Source organism: Rissa tridactyla, chromosome 5 (genome assembly GCF_028500815.1).
Source record: "Rissa tridactyla isolate bRisTri1 chromosome 5, bRisTri1.patW.cur.20221130, whole genome shotgun sequence".
Lineage (NCBI taxonomy): Eukaryota > Metazoa > Chordata > Aves > Charadriiformes > Laridae > Rissa > Rissa tridactyla.
This window is the reverse complement of record NC_071470.1, coordinates 16252494-16278442: the sequence shown is the minus strand read 5'-3', so window position 1 is coordinate 16278442 and position 25949 is coordinate 16252494. Positions and strand designations below refer to the sequence as shown.

The window sequence follows — 25949 nt, the reverse complement described above, 5'->3', positions numbered from 1 at the left end:
ATCTGAGCCACCAAATTGTTAACAATAACACTCACTGGTAAAGATATACGATCTGAGCTGGGCTGAAATGGATCTGTAGAATTAGAATAGTAAATTCTCAGTAACCACACAAGTTAATGAGACAAATGTCCACTAAATTTCATTGCGATTGATAATTACGCAATCAGTGTCAGGAACATATTTTGCAAATGCTTTGGGAAATCCCCTCTAAAAATGTGGTCTAAGTGAACCAACACTTGTATAACCTTAACAAATTGTTTTTCCTCTGGGGCAGAAACCATAATAGCAGCTGCATGATTGTGGTAGCTTTTTTGCAAAGAAAAGATGAGAAACAGCGTGAACTGCTTCTTAAGCAACTGTAGTTCACAACCATAAGCTACCTGGAGCCATAAACTTACCAGCAGGTAAAATGGCTATATTCATCTGAAAATTGCTGCCACTCGGGAAAAACACATCTCATTGTCACCCTTTCTCTGTGTTCAGAGCCATTTCAGCATCCAGTCTGAAACTGCTTCTGAACATGAGTCAGAGCCCTCAACTGTTACAGTTCTCATGGACTTGAAATAAAAATGAATCCCTGTTCATTTTCCAAGTGAACATCTAATAGAAGAAGCCGTATTTAATAGACGAACCACAGGCACAAAATGCAAGCCAGTAGATTTGATGAATGTTAGAGCAGAAGAAAATGTGAGAGAAGGAAATGAAAATAAGATCCCAAAGGATTTTTTTGGTAACACTTTACTACATCTAACTAAGAAGCAACAAAGAGTGAAATTTTTCTGGTCAGGGAATTACTCTGATCTAAAATGGATATATGCAGTTTTGCGGTTGGTATTAAGCACTCAGTATATGACTGAAATTTAAGATTAACCATCCATTAAAAAGCAAGGCATTATTTACCCAAAAAAAACCCCAAAAAACAGAGAACAAAGAGAGAAGACCTTTCATGCATCATTGAGAAGGTGTATCAAAAGGCATAACTCTGCCAGTCAGTCCTTGGAGATCAGTATTCCATCACATAAAACACAGCAGCATCTCTGTATGGACTACAGAGAACTAAATCAAATTGTTGGAAAAGAATCTGATCTGTTAGCACTGTGATACTCTGGTTTCTGTAGCACATTCAACCATGCTTTTCACTTTGGATCTTAGAACCCAAGTATTGACAAATGAACTAAAAACGACTGCTTTCTCAGCTGGCCAAGATCTGTGTGAACATAATGCAAGGGTTTTAGCTTGTGCACATTTGCTGTTTGAGGATGTGGTGTGATGCAGCTGGATGTTTGCCGCAGTATGTCAAACCTGTTGGACAGGAGCTGTAAAACCCACAAGAGATTTGGTATAAGAAAGAAAACTAAGATTTACAGAACTTGATAACATTGTCAGGTCAGGGAAAAAAAAAAAGAATTCTGTAGTATTCAGCTCACACTTAACATTTTACAAGTTTTGCAAAAACACTGCATTGATAAAAGGAACCCATTTCAGCATTCAAAAGTGTGACTTTACATTTTCGGTGTTTAAATGGGTTCTTGTGGTTACTTTGTGTTAAGCTACTAAGGTCAAAATTGGACATAGGTGTTACCTCTAAAACTGGAGGTAATTACTGAAAAAAAGGTGGAAAGATTTGAAGTCAGTGCCATATTATAGCAGAAGTCCAACTCCTCTGCAGAGAAACTACTGAGGGAGCCAGACTCTTCTCAGTGATGGCCAACGACAGGGTAAGAGCACTGGGCACAAACTGAAATACATGACGTTCCAGCTGAACATAAGAAAATATTTCTTTACTTTGATGGTGGCTGAGCACTGGCAGAGCTTGCCCAGAAAGGCACTGGTGTCTCCAACCTCAGAGATATTCAAAACCCAAATGGACACGGTCCTGCTGGGCACCCTGCTCTAACAGGGGGGTGGACTAGATGATCTCAAGAGGTTCCTTCCAGCCTTGACCATGCCATGGTTCTGTGATACTGTGCAACTCAGGAGGGAACCCAGGAGAAGGTACATCTGCAGAGCAATTTCACCACAATTTCAGAGGGAGTAAAATTATTTGGGATCAACAGGGTAACATCACAACATTCATAGGACTAAGAGTTAGGATCTGGAAAATCCTAAGAGACAATCATACAGCATGACTGAACATCTTACAGCATGACTAACCTCTAATCAGGGAAAGAAAGATACAGTCTAGACTACTGGGCCTTTTAAAAGGTTATGACTTCCAGTTTACCATGTGATCTTTTTGCACGCTGTCAGGAAGATGGGAAAGCTGTAACAGGGAATTTTATGAGATGGGTTATACTTCACTGAAACTGCTATAATTGCCACCCCTCACTTGAGGAAAATGTACAAGACAAGAAACTCCTTACACCTAAACTAGATCTTCCACCTAAATATAGGCATATGCTACCACTGAAAAGAAAGACACACAGAAGAGTAGGGATTTTCTAGATACTATTCTGTGAAACTTTGTGTGCCTGACAGAGATCCAAACACCAGAGAAATTGCTTACCTCTGCTGCATTCAGCGAAACTACATTACTCAATGCATGAACAGAACACCATTCGAGTCTTGTTTGTTTAACCTGACTTTATCCTCAATGTTCTCCTCTAATAACTTGCCATATCCTATGTTCCTGCTAGCCACATGGCCAAACTGGAGACAATCAGATTAGGAAAACAACAAAATCATCTTCTCTTAATTTGTATTCTTGAATTGGTCCTTACTGGTTTCTACGACTTCAAATGCAGTTCAATTAACTTTTTACACAACTATGGTCTAAACAATGACTGCTGCTTTAGACTTAATGATTTAGCCTTAAATTAGTATTCCACTGTAGTTGTAAGATCAATAGAAAAGTGGGGTTTTTTCCTGATACAAAGTTGTTCTAGTCTCCAAAATGCAGATATTTTAGGATGGTATCAACAGCAATACAGCTTGATAAATTACCCATCTGTCATGGCTGATCTCTTTCTGGATGATCTCTGAAAAACTTCACTATTTTGTAAATTTTTATTGCAGACAGTTCCAAAAGACTTCCATCAGTTGTGGATTTGGTGCACATCATAACACAGTATACTGTAGTTTAGCAAGACTTTAGCATTCTTTTTAGGATGTCAGGTAATGGCAGGACTAGAGGGAATGGATTAAAACTAGAGATGGTCGATTCAGATCGGAAGTTAGGAAGAAGTTCTTCACCATGAGGGTGGTGAGACACTGGAACAGCTTGCCCAGAGAGGTGGTGGAAGCCCCATCCCCGGAAGGCCAGGCTGGATGGGGTTCTGAGCAATGTGATCTAGTGGGAGGTGGCCCTGCCCATGGCAGGGGCGTTGGAACTAGATGATCTTTAAGGTCCCTTCCAACCCTAACAATTCGATGATTCTAAGATGGCCATCATTAGAAATAAGTTCAAATTCTAGTTAGAATTTTCAAAAAGCCTCAGAATCCTGAAATTGCTAGATCAAGCAATAATAGCTGAATTCAAGAGCTCCAGATTTCTTCTTTATTAAAGGAATGACATTTTCCCACCTTTCAGGATCCCTAAAAACTCCCATGCTTTACAAAACAGAGACATCATTGAAGAGATTCATAACAATTGATGATGCAAAATATACTAGAGTATGGTCTCTCTGTGGTTTGGCTTCTAGTAGATTTCTGATTTTACTGCATATATTCTTGTATTATACCATGGTTATTCATACTTCTTTAATCCATATTCTCTTATAGCTTGAGAGCTTTTTTCGAGTTGTAACCATGTGTACTGTGTAACGCAGTTGCCTGCAGGATTTTGATTCCCATTTTGCATGCACCTCTTTGCAGCCTGCGTTGACAGCTCTATGTCTCAGGTTACACACATGAAGAGGAAAAGGTGTCCAGTCACATCCTTTTCTCCTGAGAAGATACAGCAGTGACGTAGGACCACTTTGTACACAATGAGCTTTCCAGCAGTTAGCTTATCTAGACCATCAGCAACATGAAAATACTTTAGCAGTTAAAGACCGCTACCAATGCTGTGCAATTAGGCTGTGACTGCATTTACTTTTCCTCTAACAGAAAGTGTTTTTCTTTTTTATTTATTCTGGATTCCCATATTCATTCAATTAATGTTTCACAATAATTTGCAGTTCCAGTTCTAATTCTCAACTCAACTCTTCTAATGAGAGACTCTAACTCCACCCCCAAGCAATCATTCCAAAATATTAATGCTGTTTTGTCTTCTCTCTTACTTATACATGGCGTTTAGGTACTTCCCTGGCTATCACTGCACTGAAGAACAAATTTAAGCTTCCAGCTTCAAGGTGCTATATACTTCAGTCCTGATGACATTTATGAAATGGAGGTTTTCTGAGCATCAGCCTGAATCTGATTTCAATCCCTATAGTTATTAAAATAGCAGGGATTGTTATTGAGTCACAAATCCTAAGGATATGAGGAGAAGATGATGCCCAGCTGGTCAGGAAAAGCTGTCCAGCTGCTCTTTTAAGGCAGCTCTAAGTCCCTTATGTACCTATCTATGAAAAGAAGACAGCCATATTTAATTAAATAAAGTTACATAGATTTGATAGTGTACTATAAGTTATTACATTAATAGATGGTAATACAAAATGCTTAAAATGCTACAAATAATTCACTCAGGGTAGAAAATGTTTCTGAGTGGACTACAATATACCAGCAATGTAGTGTGGTGACTATATGCTTTATATTATTGGCCAAATCCTCTCTTGCTTTATAACTCTAATACTTATAAAATTAATAATAATAGCCACGTTAAGTTGTCAAATCTATCTCTGTCTTCCCAGCTCGCTTTAATTTTGAAAAGACCCTCAAAAAGATTGCTATCTTCTTTTTATAATTGGAAGAAAGGAGTACAGCTTTACACCTTTTCCTTTATAAGAAATGCTTTTAGTTCCCAGTGGTCAATTTGTTGGTTCGCTGATGCCAAATTTTTCAAGGTAGATGCCCGCTCATTAAGAATATTAATGAACTTGGGACCTCCTACAGAATTACAAGAACCATCTCACAGCTGAACCTGCTATTTTTTTTTTCTTCTTTTTTTTTGCCTTTCATGAACCCACACGAAATGCCCCTTAGACCCCAAGGTGTAGGTACCACCAGTTGAAAATCACTCCTTCACAAAGAAGCGGAAGTTTAAAAAAAAAATGCTTTGCTAACAGACTTAAAAGCATTGGGACTGTTTGTATCTAGGTTGTCCTACCAAAAACATGAGGCTCAGATGTAACATTAATTCAGAAGATATTGCCAAATTAATGAAAAGTCCAGGGTTTCCTGTCAATATCTAATCAAAACCCTTAACAAGTGAAGAACAATAGGGTGTTGTTATTAAACTACCAAAAATTCCTACATGTGCATTATTTAATGAAAACTTTGCTAAATCTTGTTTGAGCCATAGATTGATTGTTGTAAAATCAATAGCTGAATTAATTTCTGATCTAACTCCACTAAGTCAGATGAATTGCATCATATGAATTCAAGCTGAATGACTTAAGAGGACTCTGATGTTTAGTTGTTACACTTACTGCTCTTTAAAGCCTATACGTTTAAGCCACTAATGACATGAAAAATACAATTTGGAAAGCGCAGACTTCATGAGTGAATACTGCCTCTCTCTCTACCAGGAACACCAAACAATTTCTGTCCTACCGTTTCAAGCATTTCTGCATGCAGAATTCCTACAAGTTCTTCCTCAACACTTTGAGAGGAAAGACTGGGCAAGGCAGCAGCGGTGCCATGAGCTCTTTGTAAGGCAAAGAGCTCCCCAAGAGGGATCTGTCTCACACGAGGAAAGAAGCCAGTCCGCCCTGTTCCACCCAGGAGAGGGCACTCTTACACCTGGCCACACCACCGGACGTGGACACGTCTAGGAGGAACAGGAAAGTTAAGATGACAACTTAAAACTCGGTCAACTTGCACAACCAGTTAGTTATTTTTATGATAAAGCTAATCTTCGGAATGAGTTGAGTCATCCAGACGCTGCCACAACAGGAACACAATACGACAGACAATAAACGTGCAGACTAAATTTATTTTCGTAGTCTCTGAAATGTGCTAAATGATATGCAGATAAAAAAGACAACTTCCGGCATGTAGGCCTCCCTGTTAAGAGCTGGGATGACAGAAAGAGAGCTGTAGGTGTAAGTTTGGTGGAAAATGAGCGTTAAATTTAAAAATAGACTAGTTTTATGAATATAATTTGTTGTTGATTTTTTTTAAATACAGCATTATTATAAATGAGTATATGAACATTTAAACGCAAAGTGCATACCTTCTAATACTAATACAGCCTGTAAAGTTCATCCTCATATGGATGCCTCATGAAATAAACAAAATAAGAATTAAAAATATGTTACAGGCTCAACCCCTGTTTCTAAAGTGTTTGAAATCAATATACAGATCTCTTGAGACAGCTCTCCTCTCCAATAAGAAATCCTCCAGCAACAATGGGAGAAGATCAAGCTTGACATTTTTGATTTTCCTAAACTAGAGAGGCCAAGATGAGGAGGGGGGAAGACTTGTTATGCAAGACACAAAGCAGCAACAGAGGAACATTATGTTGCATGCTGAAAAGTTACAGTTTCAAAAATGGCATTTTCTTCTAATCACAGGGAACGATCTCAGTAATTCCAAATTCTGAGTAATTCTACTAGAGAAGTATCCTATTGATATGAACAGAATAAAATTAGGAAAATAGGAAATGAGAAAAAGATCACCAAGAATCTTAACTTGAAGAAAAGAAATTTAATCATACTTAGTGTTGTCATAAGCACCTTGGAGTCCCCAGGCAGTATACTGGGGCTGGGGGGCATCCATAGTCTCAGACAGATGACCCAAGCACACGGTGACTGCACTGCATGTACAGAAAGTGAGTCCAACATGCACAATTCGTGCATGAACAATAGCCACTTTTCCATTAAAGTGTGGGTAACTCTTTCCCGTATATAAGTTTTAGGATAGATAATATTTCCCATATTAAACGGGAAATGATAGTGTGTTTAGGATGTTTGCTTATCCTAGCATCAGCTAATGAATATTGGCAGCCTTTCCATATTGAGAGCTTGGGCTGAGGTCTTACCATCACTGATCTTACTTTATAGGTACTGATCCTATAAACTTTCCTCCTGCAGTAATCTTACATAGTTTGAACTTCATTTAATACACCCTGTGTCCTGCTCCCACTTCCATAAGTATTTCAAAGCAATATGACAAACATGCTAAACCACGCGTGGATACCCAGAATTGTATCTTCCACTCTATTAGTTATGATCAACACCAACGGGCAAAAGTTGCAGCCAGTCTATAAAAGCTGCTGTTGAAAGAACTGTTTGGTATAAGGCTAAATTGAAGATGAGATCAATGAAAGAACTATCTGCTGAAATCAGATATACTACAAAATTTTGTAATTTAAAAAGTGAGCTGACTATGTTCAACCGACTACAGTTTTCCATTTTGTGCATGGATTTTTCTAAGGGCAAAAGACTAATGAGAACTTAATTCAGAAGACAGACACAAGATACTATAAAATATATTATGAAGTCAGACATGGAAGTCACTGAAATCACACAAAGAGGCTATGTTGTCATTTTTTCTAAGCATTTTATTATTTCACAAAAAAACCCAAAACAAAACAAAATCAAAACACCTATTCAAAGACTGCTAGTCTATGGTCCTGTTCTTGCTTAAAACCCTACAGAGTCTTCTGTAAAATGGTAAACTATAGTAAAGTGTAAAACAGCATAGGAGGTATACAATGATAACCCTAGCACGCTGATTACATAAGGTACTGGTTTTTATGCAGTATTTTAATCCTGGCAAAACTCACTACTACTCTGTTCTACCCTCCCAAAAAGCCTTTCTACATCTATCTTTCACCAAAGAGAAAATTAACACACTATATGGTGAATATGAAGCAGCTGTGAGGTAAGTGAAAGACGACTATTTAAGGATAAGCGAAAGGAGAGGGGTAGACTAAGGAAAAGAGATACAGTAATTCATATTAATTTGATTTGCTTTTTGCAGTAACAGACTCTGACATTTGTAATCCAAATGAGCACACGAAAATGAACCTAGATACAAACCAGGCAAAATCATTGCCCTTTACTGTGGCTGTTATTGGATGTCTACTACCTATAACATACAAGCATATTCACAGGAACGCAAAGGATTCTGACACTTGATAAAGGTCATGTTTTCTACTCCATTCAGAGCAAAACCTGAATATTAGGAGCTCAGCTTCTTTCTATGAGACGTCTGAAAATACATGAGGCATTTAACCCAGAGATTTTATGTACTACCTTTATAATTTTTGTCTATAGTACTCAAAAGGAGCTCAGCACACCATAAACCTAACTTTCATCTATGAGCTCTAAGAGGCAAATAAGAGTTATTACCCTTATTTTACAGGTGAGAGCCTAAGGCAGAGGGAATTCATGGCCTACCTTCTCAAAAGATCACAGGAGAAGTCATTAAAAAGAAATCATGCCTAATGCAAAAAGATCCTTCTCAAAAAGGTACTAAAATCCTCATCTGAAAAGCTGCACTGTTTATTGCATTAAAAACAAGTTTCAGTCTGAAGAAGACCTAATCTGATGAACAGATGCACATGGTACAACATGCTTGCAGGAAAATGGACTTTTTCCAGTCAAACCACAGAGGAAGAGTTAAAACACACACAAAAAAAGAACTATATGCATCTGTATATAGTTTCCAGATTTATTTTTATCGGTTGGGCCTATACTTTCTTCACTATGTATATAATAGTCAAAATGCTGTGTATACTAATGGAGATAAATAAGCAGCACTTGCAGATGACAGCTATACCAGAAGCAGACATTTGTTGAGATAAATGCCTATGTTGTACATTGTCCTCCACTGCACCATTAGGAGAAGGCACTATAAAATCTTTCTATAGACCTTAATGTCTTAAAAGCCTCGAGTTCCTAAATAAACAACAGTTGTAAATGCCATCTCATGTTCCCCTCTGAAAAATCTATCTACGCTCTTCCATACCATACCCTATTTTGCGCACCTCAGGCTAGCAGGGATGGTTACTGCCACCCAATTTCAATTTTCTAGACAGAGCAACATCTGTGGCTTCTGCGATAAAATGTAACAGTCCATTAGACAGGACTGAGGTTCACCTTTTTACTCTACTTTTAAAATCTTGTAGCAGAATTCATAAAAAGTAACAGTTCTTACACTGCCTTCTCAGAGTAGCCTGCTCCTGGGCCTGCCCGGCCTGGAAGTTTGTCCTGTCCTGTCCTCTCCGGCGGGAGGAGGAGGCAGCAGCGTCTCCAAGGGAAGGGCCAGGGTGGGAAGAGGGCAAGGAGCTGGGCCAGGGGAGAGATCTGTAAGAAACTGCCGTTTTCTCCAGAAAAAAAAAGAAAAAAAAGATGGGAACTGCTGTACGGGCAGGTTGAGCAGATTCTCAAGGCACGTGAAGCCCCCCTGATTGTTTTTCCTCAGAGACTTCACCAGAAACCATGTCAGCTGCTCCTTCAGCCAGCTGTTTCCTCAGGGACACCTCAGACTCTTCCCCTGCCACCTCGGACTCCCCCATCCCGGCCCAGCCGCCGCCTCAGGCCTCCCGAGAGCACCCCATCACCCGGCCCGGTGCCTCAGGCCTCCCCCCAGGCCAGGCGGGCCGCGCTGCCCGCGGCGGGAGCCATGACAACACAACCGCCAGAGCTCTGCCCCAGGGCCCGCCGGCGGCAGCGGGCGGGCGAGCGGGCGGGCGGCGGCGGGACCCTGCCCGCAGACGGTTCTCCTCACGCTCTGGCCCGGCGAGCGGCGGCAGGCAGGTGTCTCCCGGGGCGGGCGGGCCCCTGTGCCTCCTCAGGAGACAGCGACATCATCCTTCCCCCGGGGGCAGCGGAGAGGAGAAGGCCGACAGGGAAGGAGGGCACACCGTCACCGCCGCCGACCAGCACTCAGCCCCCACCGTCGGGGAGCCCCGGTACCCGCTCCGCTCGGCGCACACGGCGGCCCCTCCTGAGCAGCGGCGGCTGGGCCAGCTGCCCTAGCGCGCATGCTCGGCGCCGGCGCCATTTTGGTGGGGCCGGGAGTTATCCAGCGAGAGCGGCGGCGGAGCTCGCTGGGCCCGGCTCGGAGGTGGCGGCGAGTGGGTGCCGGCTGCGGAGATGGCTAACATCGCGGTGCAAAGGATCAAGCGGGAGTTCAAGGAGGTGCTGAAGAGCGAGGAGGTTAGAGCCTCTTCCCCTGCCTGCCACCGCCCTCCCCCGTGTCTGTCTCTGTGTGTTTGTGTGTGTGTGTGTGTGTGTGGGCAGCGGGGGAAGGTGCGGGCGCCCCGCCGGCCTGCGCGGGGACCCCGCTTCCCCCTCAGCCCCACCTCCCCGCGCTGGGGGTGGGCCCGTCCCACGGCCTCGGGGAGGGGAATGGCGATTCCCGGGGAGACGGGACCCGCCAGCCGCCGGGAGAGCGGGGGGGGAGGAGGGGGCCGCGGAGCCCCTCCCCCAGCGGGAGCCGCCGGCGGCCCGAGGGGGAGCGGGGCCGGCGGGCCGGGCCCAGGAAGCGCGGCGGTGGCGTGGGGGGAGGAGGCTGGACAGGCCGGCCCCCGGTGAGGGTCCCCGCCGGCGGCCGGTGCCCGCTGCCAGGCCGGAGGCGGCGGGGCGGGGCCTGCCCGGTGCGGAGCTCCCCCGGTTCCCGGGCCCGCGCTCTCCCGCCTCCCTCCACCGGCGCGGGAGGGCCCAGGTGCGGCCGGGCCCGGCGTGGGGAGGCCGGTCGGCGCGATGCGGGCCGGGAGGCGGTGAGGTGGAGCGGAGAGCCTGAGGTAGGGGTACAGAGTCTCACAGGTCCCCTGTAACCCACCCCGCTGGTCAGCCAGGGCTTGAGGCTGCGGAGTGTGGCTTCAATTATTATTATTTTTAAAAAGGTTTGCAAGTAAATCCCTATTTATTTAGGCTACTTTAATACAGAACTTCCTTTATCCCACTGCAGGGCTTACTCACCTTCAGGTGGATGCTTTTAAAGCCTCACTCATTTCAATCATGTTACCCCGTTTCCTGAACAGTATGTTCTGAGGTATGTGGTGGTCAGCAAGAGAAGCTGGCTACTTTGAGGGGCACATTAAACAAGTTCCAATCAGTTTTTGGGGGAATATACAGCAGCGTTTGCAGGGCTGCATCAGTACAGCTTTTGCTGTGTCTGTATCTGAGTTGGTGGACGTCAGCCAGATAGGTTTTAATGATTGTGTCGTCATTGTCGTCCTACTTGGGATGATGTTGCAGGTTAGGTGCTTGTGAAATATTAATGTGAACTTGTAACTCTTAAAGCTGGTGTTTTAGAAATCTGGACCTGTTCACAGAGGAAAAATCAAGATGATAATTTTTGGAAGGTACTAGTGACTTAAGGAAAATATGTTTAGGGTAGCAGTAGTTGATGTGCTTTTAAATTAAGTGTGCTAACAGCATTGTTGCTATGCAGCTTGAACTAGCCCCTAGAAAAATGTAAGGGCCTTTTTTTACAGCTGTCTTCAGAGCCCAGGCTGATTTCCCCAAGCTATTGCACAGCAAATACAGAATTCCATGTAAACTAAGAGAAATTTCTAGGTGGATACCTTTATACCAAAGCTGGAAGATCTAGACCTTATACCCCATATAACCAGCTGATATTGTGGGAACAAAGAAGCCTTTATTTGAAAGTGCTGTCTAAGGGCTTCAAGACCCTTTCCCTTTGCTTTATATAGGAAAAAAGAAACCTTACTTAAATAGGTTTTGGGGGAGATCCGTGCTAAATTTTCTTACTGTAAAGGCTGGATCTAGTGAGCACGTTTTTCACTATTTCTGTTTGTTTAGTCTGTGCATTGAAGGGCCCAGTACAGAATGTTGGAAACAAATAATATTATGACATAGCCTTTAAGCTGTCTAAAGCTTCCCAGAAATATGACCACATTTCTTATGAAACTAAAATTAGGGAATTTTAAAATTACAATAGTGTCTGATATTTTTTTCCTGCCATTAGCAAGCTACATAGAGTGCTATAGTGATATAGCAATATGTAAAACTGCTGTTTACAAAATATACCAATGCCTCTGTCTTGAATGCAAAATTTCAGCATTACTTGATGGTTGTCTAAGTTGCAAGCAAAGTTTTTTGTGAATGTTTGTACATTCAAAGGCAGTTAAGCTATGGCATGAGTACCACTGAGCAAGAAAACATATGGAGTGAGGTGGGGAATGGAGGTATAACTAAATACTACAAATCACAGGTGAAAAAAATGTGGTTTTTTTTCTACACGATTTGTGTACTAAAAGGATTATTAAACCTTGTTTCTTTAAAAAAAAAACCAAACATTTTCACAGATGGTGATGCTAAATTTGTTATTTAGAAGTTTTACGTTCTTCTCTGAAGGAAAAGTGGCTCATGTTGTCTGCACTTAAATTATTCTTGATTTGATGCTTTGAGCTACACCTGAACATGAAGAGCAGCCCGCTGTTTCCTTGCAGGTGCAGTATAAGCACAAATGCCTGGAGGAAGGGGCAGGCACGCTTAGAAAAAGTACATAGGAAGTTTGTTCTCTGTCTTCTTCTAGTACTCACCTTTGGGCTGAAACACAGTGGTGAAACCAGAAGTGTTTTTAAAAGGGAGCAGCTGGATCACAATTAATTCCTTCTGCATTTGAAATATGTATTGGAAGCACCAAATTTCACATTTGAATTATCAGTAAGAAAGCGTTGTGAAAAGCGTGTTTATCCTTGCTATAGATAAGGATCTATGGATCCTTGGACAAGGATGCTATGGATCTTTGCTATTCATATGACTAAATATACTTTTCGTATGCTTAGCACTTTCTGTTTCCTTGACTTAAATGGCATTTCTGGGAAATCACTAAAATGGGAATTTTAGACTTTATCTTGCTCTCTGGTTTACAGATAAGAGATGAAGGATTTTTAGTTGTTTGGTTTTTTTTTTAAATTCAGTCTGGGGCTTCTTGCCTATTTTGAAAAAGCATTTAAAGTCTTTTCACACTTGAGCAACAAAAGTGTTTTTGTTCAACTTGCTTTGTTATTTCTAGTTTTATTATAAGCCCTACACATTAACTTAAGAAATGGGATATTGTGTATTTAAGAGAGATCCTTGTAACTTTGCATCTCTTTAATACTTGAATTAAATAGATGAAACTAACAACAATTTCTTTGTCAGGAGTTGCCTCCAAAGTAGGCTTTAAATAAAACTTTTTAGCTTTGTGTGTGGGGAAGAAGCTTTAAAATTCTCAGTTAGATGAGGTACTCCATCTTTAACAAAGATGAAGCTGTACTGTACTATGCTTGTATTAAAATTCTAAAATGAGTAAGCACTACATTAAATCAGACCATACTCCAAATCCTAGTCTAGGGAAGACATCAGTTGCTCAACTTTATCTCTTTTCTTGTTCTCTCATTTCATTAATCTGTTGCCTTGGTGGTTTTATGGGCTGAAATTCTAAAACCGCAAAACATTTTGAATGAAAGCATGAGGCTACAGCATGATGGAGAAACCAATAAATAGGTGGAGGGAGTATAATATCCCACTTTTGATAAGTGGGAGAAGGCTTTGGTGAAGGTTAGCTGGTATTATTTCAGAATAGTTACTGAAATACTGCAGTGGGTAGCCAGATCCTTACCTGCTCTCTGTTTATAAGCTACTGCATTATGAGAAGAAGAATCTGTCTGTCACTTAACAGTGAATAGAAACATGTTGAAAAATCTTGTGGTCACTTAAAGACTGATGCTGAGAAGTGGTTGTAGTTCATCTAGTATGTTAAACAATGTGTGACTTGTTTTCATATTTTAATCGAGCATTGGAGTGGCACTTTAAAGAAATCATATTATGCTAGCATTGAAGGATTCAATGTTTAATTGACCCTCCAGTTTATTTTATTGTGTAGAAATGTAAGGTGTTTTCTGGACATCTGTAAGTCAGAGTGAAACCACTACTCTGGTACTGAAGGTAACACATTGGGAAACACAGCGTCCTCCTAGCACGAAGTGAGTTGCTGATATCTCTTCCACAAAATGTTCTTCTCTTAGGAATATCAAGTGGCAGGGGGTTTATCTGCATGGGAGGTAAACCCAGATAGAGCTGGAAATGAATTAAACTCAACTGCAGTTAGGAATATGAATATCTGCATGAGCAGATATCTGAAGTAGCAGTTAAAATTTGTAACTTGCTTGAATCCAAAATAGCTTTCAAGCGGAGACAGTAGGTTAATGGCGAAATTTGAAGTACTTAATTTCTAGTTAGGAAGTAGACATTTGTTTTGGAGTCCACTATGTGTTTTTGTCACTTACAGGAGAAAGGTAGAAGGCAAAGGTAACGGTAGTCTGCCGTACCGTGTCCTTTTTTAGGCGTTTAGAGTTTTAGTGAGTTGCTCTGCTGTTTGCTTTTATTATTGCCTGTAGTGGTCTTGTGGTTTGTGTCAGTACGTAGTAAGATGCTACGTGGCACCTCTGAGATTTTCTTGCTAGTTGGAAAAGTCATAAGCATTTAATCTTCAGGCTCAGAAAAACTTCATTACTTTGGTTTGTTTATATTTGGGCAGTCTTGGGTGCTAGAAGTTGAATTCATTGAGATGGAAACTTATAGTAGTAATTGTGCTTTAGTGTTACTAGAAGGGCCTGTTGGAAATTGTGTATGCTTGTCTGTCTTCCCATTTATCATGTAGAATCCAGATATATAAAAATGAGATGTATTCTATTATGGCTTCTGAATCAGCAACAGATTTATTTTTTTTTTTAAACAGTGTTCATTTTCTGCTAGTACTTATGCTTAACTTTTGATTCGTAAGAAGAGTCTCATTGAACTCAGTTGAGGTGTAGCGGGTGCAGTGGGACTGTTTGGATGAATGAAGCTAGAGAGTGCCTAATTAATTAAAAAGCTTAAAGATGAGAACTTTTAAACTGACGTTATTATCATAGAATCATAGAATGGTTTGGGTTAGAAAGGACCTTAAAGATCGTCTAGTTCTAACCCCCTGCCATGGGAAGGGACATCACTCACTAGATCACATTGCTCAAAGCCCTATCCAGCCTGGTCTTGAACATTTCCAGGGATGGGGCATCCCTGGAATAGTACCAGAGAATTGGTACCAGTCACTGTTCGTATGATGGCTTGCATATGATGAAGTGGTGGTGGTGTGTCAGTGTGTTGAAGTGAAGGTACTATGCGAAGGGATCTTATTAGGCTGGAGAAACAAAGGAGCTAACAGAAACCTTTTGAAGTTCAGCAGAGGTAGGTACCAAGTCCTGCATCTGGGAGGAAATAACCCCATACATCAGTACATACACACTGAGTACTGGAGACCAACTGGAAACAAAGTAGGCTAGCAGAAAAAGACTTGCATGACCTAGTGGAGAGCAAGTCGAACATGATTCATCAGTGCTCTTGTGGCAAAGAAGCGTAACCACGTACTGGGTTGCATTAGCAAGAATGTAGTCAGTGTGTTGTGAGAAGTGATTCTTCACTTCTGTTCTGTGCTTATGAGACAGTATCTGGTGTACTGTGTCCAGTTTGGGGCTTTCCCCGGTATAGGACATTGATATACTGGAGTGAGCCCAGCAGGACACTGTGAAGGTGCTTAAGGGACTGGAGCACGTGATGCGTAAAGAGAGGGTGAGAAAATAGAAGTTGTTGAGAGAACTGTTCAAAGGGACATCTTCCTGTCATCCTCTAATACCTAATGAGAGGCTCTGGAGAAGAACCAGACTCATCTCAGAAGTGCAGAGGGATAGAATGAGAGCCAACAGACACAAGCTGGAACATGGGAAATTCTGACTAGACACCGGGGGAGAAAATTTACCATGATAGTAGTCAAACATTTCAACAGATTGACCAGCGAGACTGCAATCTCTATCCTTGGAGATGTTCAAAACTCGACTAGACAGGTTCTTGAGCAGCCTGCTCTCTTTGGACCTGCTTTGAGCAGGAGGTAGGACTAGAGGCTACCCAGGTGTCTCTTCCTACATGATTCTATATTTCTAGTATAAGTTTGGTTTTTTAATTACTGTGTTTTTTCTGTTTGTGAAAGAAAACATATGGACAGGGGCTCCAACTCTGTTGCCCCACCTGGTAAAACTTTCCATTGTAAACAAATTGAAGAATTTTAAAATAGACTTTTTCTTTTTAGTTCAGAAGTTTCCACTATTGTAAGACAATAAAGAATCCTCTTCAAATCAGAGGCTAGGCTTTTCTGGTAGATGCAAAGCTGTCAGGGTTTTTAGGTTGAACAAGTTCTGGGCTGGAACCCTGAAGATTGAGCAGGTATATGGGATCCATAATGCTTCTTTAAGCGGCATTGGTCCAAAATGTGAATTTCTTCTTAACTTCAAAATAATGGTTTGTGAGATCCTTTGTATGTTGCCAAAAAGAATTTCGTCTACTATGTATTCAAGCCATGCCTATGATTTTCAGCAAGGCAAGGTTTAGACCCGTTCTCTGTAATTATATAAAAGGGATACTGAAATGCCATTACTGTGCGTCTTTGGTTTTCTTAATTCTGTCTGTGGTGTGTTTGGTTATATCTTCCAGTTTGTACTGGAAAATAATGCAGAATGGATCTGTAGATCTTTGCCTTCAAAGGAGTTCGTCCGTAAGTCACTTTTTAGGTAACTAAAGAATAGTTGTCTCAAACCAAGATGCATTTACTAGTATGGTTTAAGAAAGCTACTTATTATTCTGACTTCTAAGGTGATCTTTCTGAATTATTAGTTTACTTGTGGTTTTACACCTGTTTATCTGAACTATGTAACTGTTTTTCAAGTTCTGTGAATATAATCCATTGACTTGTCAGATCAGTATTATGTAGATACTAATAAGTACTAGTATTATGAATATTATTAAATCCGTGATTCAAAATACTTAGCATATAATGTTAATGATCATTTGACCGGACCTATGAATTGGCCAAGTATTAGTAAGGGGAATATTTGTGCAGGGGAAGCAAGATCTATCACTTGTTCCTATGTTCAGCTAATGGCATTTTTTCATGTTAATGTGTATCCATTTGAGTCCAAATTTCTAGTGAGTGGTCTACTTATTAGTTGACAGAATCCTGAAGATTTTGGGAGTAAGTGGAAAACAGGAAAAAAAACTTGGTCTCCATTGGAGTCAGGCTCATCTGGTTGTCTTTGGTAATCTCTTAAAAACCTGAGGAAAGAGAGCAGTCGCTGGTTACAGGACCGGGTTAGTCAGTTTAGGATTAAGGGTTAGGCTGCAGCTACCAGATGGTACTGTCTGACCACAACTCTTTGTGGACCTAAGGGATAGTAGGAATTAGCCAATCCTTTAACCTTCCCAGTCTCCCATTCATTCTTCTGTGCTTGTTTCCAGGAGTTTGGCTTTAATAGGAATGAAGTGTACGAGTCTTAAGGTTAGTTCACTTTACTTAGTATGAAATTTAAAGTTAACGTTTTATCATAGTAAATTTGTGTGACTATAAACTGCAAGAAAGTGCTGGTTAACAGTCCAATCTTGAGTTGTCTAATGGTCTTTCAGTTGCATTAAACTTATTAAACTAGTCTAAATACTTAGTGCAGTTCTTAAATTATTTACCTGTTAAGTGGTTTCTAGCTTGTTTCATAATCCTAGTAAGGGTTGTTTTCATTACTGTACTTCATCACTTTTACACTAATAATTGCTGCTGGTATTAAATTGAGAAAATGCTTTTGGTTAAACTTTATCATTAATATGCAGGCTATCTTTTTGTTTCTGACAAACTAGGTAAAACTTTGCTGCAATTTAGATAAGGAAAATAAGCAATTTAGTTCTTTTATAGTAAAGAGTGTGACTTTTGAGAGAGTATTCTATAAGGCATTCTAGGGATGTAGTCCACTTGCACTACTGACTTATCTAATGTTTTCCCTTCAGATTATATCAGTGTTAATACTTGTAATATTTGAATTGGGAGCACTTGAACGTGCGTGCCTTGAGTATTTCATAAAATGGTATCTGCATATTAAAGTAAGTACCTCTGTAAGCAGCAAAAATAACGTCGTTTGAGGACCGAATCCATGTCTGTTTTTCTGGTTTGTTGTAACAGAATTGTGTTAAGGCCATGGATTGCTCCTCTCTAGTCTTCGAAGTGTTTGCACAGGAGAGCGATGTTGTGAACACCTCTAGCTATAGAAGAAGCTTTTTTCGGCACTCATGCTTTAGTTGACACCATAAAACTCAGTCAGTCATATGGTATAATTCCAATTTGGCTATGCTTATATCGAAGAGAGCCGAGCTTGTACTGTGTATCATTCTTCTGTTGGAATGTTAATAGGGGTTACCCTGTCTACCTTTGTCTGTTGTCACAGGACACATAGGAAGCTAATTTGTGTTCATTATTTCATCATTTCTGTTCAATATTAGCCAGTAAGATCAACAGTTCATTGGGAAAGGAATGACTAATGATTGTGTATGTCTAGTTACTTTTGAAAATCAAGGTTTAAGGTGATGTGACTTCAGATTCTAAAATACATTTGTGCAGTGTTTAATGAAGGGGAGAAAAAAACCCCAAACCCACAAATGCATTAGTCCGTGTTCCAGTTTAGTTCAAGCCATATGTATATATGTTGCTTTTTATTTTTAGCTGAAAGTGAACTGTGAGAAAGTCTTTTTAAGTTTTTGCTATATTAGGATGTGTTCAAGTACAGAAGGCTACTGTGAAATAAGATAGTGTATACAAATGGAAATCATGGGAGCTGTGTTGTATTTGCTGCCTTTCTGGAAACTCTTAGAGCTCAGAGAGTGTTTAGGTAAGCCCTTCTACTTTGGAATAAGGGTGTCCATATGGGAAACTGGTACAGAATAACTGTTCTGAGCTATTTCTACATGTCTTCAAACTGTGGGACTGCGAGTGAATTAGCATACTCAATTTAAAATGAGCTGAAACCTGCGATTCCTTTATATATAGAATTACTAGCAAGTGAAGTAGGGTAGGTGGACTTACAGAATTGACTGTAGAATCTGCCTCAAATGGGTTTGTGTGTTCATAGAATGCCTAATTCAAAGTACAGGTCAAACTGATTATTAAAGCATAATTTATCTGCAAGGTTTTTCAGTTGGTTTGCATCAGACAGAACTGTGCCTAAAAAGATAAGGAAAATGCATCTAGCATTCCTGCAAAATTGGTTGTTCATTTAGGCTTTCCTGAACTGGATTATCCAAAACAGGAATCCCTTGCACTGTGCCCGTTCTGATGTTTAGTATCTCAGTGGCATTCAGGTTCAGGCAACTCCTGCCCATGATTAATGCTCCTGGGTACTGTAAATATCTGGCATAGTTAAACATAGACATAGCTTATGACTGTGTAGGGGCCCTTACACCAGTACAGGAGTGTGAGTATGCTGTTATGTACACTGTTTTTGTGGCATAGCTTTACCAGTTTAACCGCACTATCCCTTAGTGAGACAAGCAATGATTGTATAACTGCACTTCGGGCTTATGCCAGCAGAGCTGTGTCAGTTACACCTCTGCATGCCCGTGACTGACGCAACCATTTTGTCAGAAATAGTTTAGACAGGCACTAGAGCTGAAGTTTCAAAATTCTTTTAAGTTGTCCTAAGGCAGTGCCAAGAAGCAGTGTCACATTCCTCTTGCAGCCTGGTCACCTCTTCCCACTTCTGTGCTCCTTCTTTTACTTGCGGTGTTTGTGGTGAATCAAATCATGGTGTTGGGTTAAAATGAAAGAACTCTCTTACTAAGATAGTTTTAATTCATATGTTTTCTGTGCAGTTGTATGAACACTTGCACAAAATCTTGCCCCCTCCTTTACACTAGTTCTACCAGGACCAGGAGGAAAGTAGGACCTTGGCAGCTGTTAGACTGGCTTAAGTTGCCATGGAAGTACAGTCTTGTCCTGGTTTGAGGTAAAACAGAACCAATTTTCTGATTTGTAATTTTACTTTTTAGCTGGGCCTCTTCTAACTGACTAAAGCCTGAAATTAACAGCATATTGTTCAGAAACTGTTCACTCTCAGAGTGATAAGACCTGATTATACCAGGGAACGGTATGCACAGAGGCTCTTGCTTATACTTATTGCTATAACAACCAAGGTCAGGTAACTTCGCTGCTTGCCCCGTTAGAGGGTCGGAAGCGGAGAAGCGTAGAGGGGTCCCACCTGCAGGGAGGAGCAGACGGGACAGGTGACCCAAAACTGACCAACAGGGTATTCCATGCCATCTGCATCATGCTCAGTATAAAAGCTGAGGGATCAAAGGGGCAAGGCTGCTCTGGCTTGCTCTTTCTTCAATGGCTGACGTCGGAGGAGGACCCTGTCTGTTTGTCTGTCTTTGATCCCGATCCGAGCATTCCTGACTCTAGTTCTGGAATTCAGCTCCTGTCCATCGCTGACTGCAGTGTAGGACTTTCCCTGTGTCTGCTGGTGACGCGATCGTCATCCTGGGAGCTGGATACCGTTTTGTATATATTGTATACTTTTTTTTCTCCTTTAATTTTTATTATTCTATTATTATTTACTCTTTTCTTATTTATTATTATTTTCATTAAAGTAGTTTAGTTCTTTTTCTAAGCTTGTAAATCTCCTTATCTCTTCCTCTCCTCTCTGAGGAGAGAGGGAAGGGGAGGGCCATCTGTCGTTCTGATTGGCCAATCCGGCCAAAACCATGACAAGTCTTCTCTTTTGTTTTTTGGTCAAGTGATGTTTTAACAGCTGAACATCAGCAAGAATATGTATTTAGATACCTTAAATGTAAATAGTTTTACTAAAACTTGTTGATAGTCCAGGTCTAACTCTTGCAGAATGAAGATGGTTTTAATATTTGAGATGTTTTGGGCAGGAAAAAAAAATCCGTCTCGTTATTGTTCTTGTATGTGAACATGTGTAATAGTACAGAATTTTAAGGTTCTTGCAAGTTTAGTCTCTTGTTAAGACATTTTATTAAAGAATCTTATCAAGATGCATTTAATAAATAAAATGGTGATAAATACGAAAATTCTAGTTTGAGTCTATTACCAGTACTGCAGAATTCACACAGTATTCATATTTGTAGCTCCTTAGATATAATACAAGTTATTTGTTAGTAACATAGCATATTGCTCAGTAAATAAAAAAAAATAATTAGTATGCACAAATAATCTTATATTTTTACTAAAACAGCCATAACTCTAGGAGATACATGTGAATACAGTGAGGTGAAATGTGGGAAAACTTAAAGACTGAAAGTGATAGTAAGGTCAAAGAACATAGGAGCGTTTTAAGAAAATGCATTTCTTTGTATTGACCTTTCCTTATCTAGGAAAACTGCTCTTTAATGTGCTTTAGACAGACTTGTTTCTTCTCTTCTCCTTGTCCTGCCCCAAACATTTGATTGTCTCACAGATGAGAGTTTCTCTGTGCGTTGAAGGTCAGCAAGAGCTCTCTGAGAATGCAAATGTGATCTGCTGATCTCAACTGATAGTGCAATGCATATACTTTGTAGCCATGACTGTGGTAATTATGTGACATTTCTGCTTCTCTTAATAATAACAAGCTTCAGCTTTTTATGGTTCTGGAAACGCACTTGATTCTGGCTTTTAAACTGGAGTGTGTCTGAAGGAATACTTCCAAAGTATTGAACCTATTCCCTCTTGCTTTGATAGCTCTTTGTGACTAGGGAAAAAAATCGGCAATTTTACAGACCTCAATATTTTTGAAGTTGAGTTTGCCATTTTGCTGCAGGACAGTGTCCTGCTCTTTGCTTCCTAGTAGAGTGATAGATCCTGCCTTTTTACTGGTTTCCCATTTCTTGCGAAAGGGTAAGCTAAGCGGATCCAATGCATTTATCCTGAGATACTCTGTGGTAGCAAAGGTTTAAGAAGGTAGAGTGTTGGTTTGACAAGAATTATGGCCAGGGAGGTGAGAGGAGAGAGAGGCTGGTGGTTGATGACTTAGACAGCAGCTGAAGAGGTGAGCTTCTCTTAGGATCCTCCTCTTCTGACACGCCAGTGAAGTGGAGAGAGCCGAATCATTTGGACTAAGTTGAAAGTTAATGATATAGTAGCAAAAGGGTGTAAGAAAATAACATGGCAATTATGGCAAAACAAAATTTGAATACTTATCCGCAAATTTGCAAGGGGTTGGTAAATAGGATAAGAATAAACTTGGATTTGGTTTTGAAGTTATTAATTTAAATAATTGTTTAATGGAGTAAACTGTTACTGAAAGTTTGGAGTTTTCTGCTCAACACTTATGTTGACTCAGAGAATTCACGGCCTTTTGCAAAAATAGCATTATATGGATTTCATTATGATAGTTAATCAGATGATCTTTTTCTATAACTCTCTTGGGATATGTTCATGCCAGATTTTGGTGTAGAGTAGGACTGTTGTGGTAGAATATAAAATGGGGGGAAGGGTAAGAAGAGTTTTATGAGACACTAGTAAATTTATAGTACCATAAATTAATTTTGCTAGCATGGCTTCACACTAGGCCGAAGTATTTCTTACTTAATTTGGCTTATTAAATATTGATCCTTGTAGCGTCAGTATAAAATGTTTGGATGTTCAAAAGTACCTACTTTTTTACATTTGTAAGTCGTAGCTGTATTAAAGAAGTAACTAAAGTTTGGTTAGATTTTAGGTAGGTTAAAAAATATTGCCAGTTTATGTCATAGAGGAATCAAACAGTAATATAAAAATTCCATCTGAAAGAAATATAAATAAAAAAGTAATTTTTTTGTCTGTGCTATTCAGAAATGATTAGTGATGTAAAACATTTTGTTTTAAATGCACACCCTCTCTCGCAAGCTAGTGGTCTTTGTCCTTGATTGAGAAAACTCTGGAGAAATTTTTCTGATTTATTCCTTAATCTTTGCTGAAATCTTGGCATGTACATTGTTCAACATTTTTGTCACTTCTTAAAACTTCTCCTTAATGTGTAAGTTGCTAGTCTTAAAGCACTAAATAGTTACAGTTTTAATACTTAGGTGCTTTTATTGCAACTAGGCTTGTTTATCTCTACACATCACTTATATGTGTGTCTTTGCAGGTTAGGGTTTTTCTGTTTTGTTGGTTTTGTTTTTTGTTTTTTGTTTTTTTAACATACGTATGTTTCTAGAGTTTTCTATGAGTTATTTTATGTAAAAACAAAGTAGATTAGAAGAGTAATACCTTACCTGATATAGATTATATTCCCCTTAAGATGGAGGAAAATCATGATACAGGACCTATAAAAATCACAGATTGCAGATAGTGAATTGCTCTGTGGAATAGTGGGATTTTGTTTCGGTTTTTTTTGCACACAGAATTATTCAGAAGTAACCATTGGATTTTAAATTCCAAATCTAATTCTGTTTGAATTAGGGTGTTCTTTTGTTTTGTGTGTGGTGTTTTTTGATTTTAAATATCCTTATTTACCATCTCAGCGTTTACACCCAAAGATATTTGATAGGAATTTTGCACATGGTATCAGAATATGTAAGGTGAGACAGATACACTTAGAACACACAAGTAATAATTCATTTTGACGTTATTTTATTCTTTTTAAGAATGTAACATGCTGAATTGAAGATAGTAATATTGCTAATAAGCATAATTTCTCTTCCTTTTCTGTTCTGAACACAACATTTTAAAACGTAGAATGGATGCATAGTGGAGAATTTGGCCTGTTATATTTCTTTAGACTAATTTTATTGTGCATAATATTTTTATTACAATTTTATTATTTTTATTAATTACTATGATGTTAATGTCATGGGGGGAGTAAGTAGAGCTGGTTGGTTTTAGAATAACCTCACTCAAAATTTCTTTGTTGTATGCCATCATCACCTGGTATTAAGTTTACAATGTGTTTTGTAGCCATGGCTGACATGGAAGTGTGAGGGATTTTTGAGGGGTTTTTTTTGGTGTTTTTTTTCTTCCTTCCACTCTAGAAGTTTCAATACAGATGTCAAAAACTGCTGGCCATGTAATGAAAAATAAACTAAAATCATCTTATTCCTGCATTTTTGGTTAAGCCTACCAGTATCCATCTGTCCATTGCCAGCTCTGACACTACTTGAGGTTAACTTTTTTTCTGATAGCCTACTTATCAAAATAACTGTAGAATTTGGAGGCTTTTTGGATAAAAAATTCCCATGCGCTTGTAACTCCTAATTCTAAAAAAAGAAAAAAGTCATTTCATTGACCTTCAGTCTTCAGGAAGTAGGCTTACCTGAAGATTGAACTTGGAATATATATATTGTAATTTTTTTTGTAAATGTAGTGAATAGTATTTTGTATGTGGGAAAGAATTGTTTAGAAGAACAATGCAATTTTTATGGTCTTGTCTTAATGTGTTCCTGTAATGTTTCTGTGTTATAGTTTTGTCTTGGTTCTCTCTTTGCTTTTTATCTTCTGTGAAGGAAAACTTTAATTTTTAAGAGTGGAGGTACTGGACTAGTGAAGAGGCTAATAGGCCATGAATAACGCATAAATAAAAGAGTTTTTTACAGGCAGATTGGAGAAGAGAGAAGGAGATACTGTGGAAGGCTCAGGAAAAAGGGTGGATTAACCACAGAAAGAAGGCAGGCCTCTCTAATGAGGGACTCCTTGTTAAGGCCTGTAGACTATGGTGAATAAAAAGAACAGAAGAGCTTGTTGTCTGCTGAGAGTAATATTACAAGGTCCAGAGCTGCTCTCTAAAAGGATTTTAGTAGAATTGGAGAAGACCTGTGTAATAAGTCTTCATGGTGGCAGAACTTACTCTTCAAAGTTTCTGCTGGAGTGGATTGTGTGTTCTATAAAAGAAAGATACTCAGATGTAAAATTAGACAGTGTAATTCTCAGTATTTTTTTTAAAGAGGAGGCAGACAAAGACAAGTCAAAATATTATCGATCAGTAGCTACTGTGATAAATGTGATTGAGTATCCAATCTTCAGGAGATGCTCACAGAATGACTTTTTATGAAGGATTGATTCCTTTGGGTTTCTTTTTAGGTATGCGTTTTGTAATGGATGAAAGTGCCTCATATGAGTCTTTCCCAACTTTTCTGCCTCCTGCTTTTAGTTTAATCTCCATACTTGGGTTTAATCTCCACAAGACAGTATAAAATTGGGTAAACATGACTATAGCAATGCATAAATGAGTCTCAGCAGTTGGGGTGATCTAAAAGACAAAAAATCTTTTGACTAGAGCCCTAGTGTGAAGCAGGGGATGCGTTTAAAAAGAAAAAAAGACTATGCATAATCCAACTAGAATATGAAGAATAAAAGATGAGAGAATGACATCATGCATTGTGTAATATGTTGCATTAACACTCCTTTCTCTTTTTTGTTGGTCTTGAGCAAAATAATTTTTAGGTGTGATGATGGGAAGTTCTGCTGGTGTAGTGTTGGACTTGTAGATTCCTAGAAAAGGATTTTGGTGTCGGTGGCATGTTTTCATGCTGGTGAGAAATGCTAGTGGGAATTGTATTGTTACAGAATTTAACTTCTCTGAGATTATGGAAATAAATGCCGCTAGTGATGGCATGGCTCAGATATTTTTGGGAATTGCTAGCCCAGTGATTTAGTCACCAAATTATTACTGAATTAACAGGAGGTGATGCTATTTTAGGCTTGGTATGGAAGCGTAATGAGGTCTTTGTGGAGCAACTGCTTCTGGAAAATCAACTTGTGTTGTGAGATCACAAGTTGATTCATAAGTTCTGTGCTAAGGTCATTGTTGTCAGAGGCACGCTTTTGGAGAACACTGCTGTTGGTAACATTTTAGAGACAGTTCAGATGATTACAGTGGAGGCCAGGGGTTTATTCCGAGAGAGCTGCTAAAATTAAGTAATTTTATCCTATGTGATCCTCATTAATGTGAAATATTGTAGGAAAACACTCCAGATTTAATTGGATGAATAATCACTTCAGTAGAGTTAAATATTAGTTATTACTCTAGGGATGAAGGAAAAAGCAAGAGCTGGCAAGGTCAAGCTGAGTTGAACCTTAAAAAGTCTATCAGAATAGCATGAAAAAGGTTCTTCAGCTATGTA

At 39.6% G+C, this 25949-nt stretch overlaps 1 protein-coding gene across 2 annotated transcripts in view; it reads left to right on the top strand.

The window, feature by feature from the left end:
* Positions 1-10004: 10004 nt before the first annotated feature.
* Positions 10005-25949, top strand: part of UBE2K (ubiquitin conjugating enzyme E2 K) — a 40893-nt gene continuing 24948 nt past the window's right edge. Inside the window, exons 1-2 of one of the 2 annotated variants that reach the window (XM_054202287.1) lie at positions 10081-10211; positions 17334-17373. In XM_054202287.1, the coding sequence (XP_054058262.1) occupies positions 17353-17373 (21 nt within the window). In that variant the 5' untranslated portion in view covers positions 10081-10211; positions 17334-17352. Of the gene's footprint in view, positions 10212-17333; positions 17374-25949 lie in introns of both variants that reach the window. The other variant, XM_054202286.1, reaches the window with a different exon arrangement.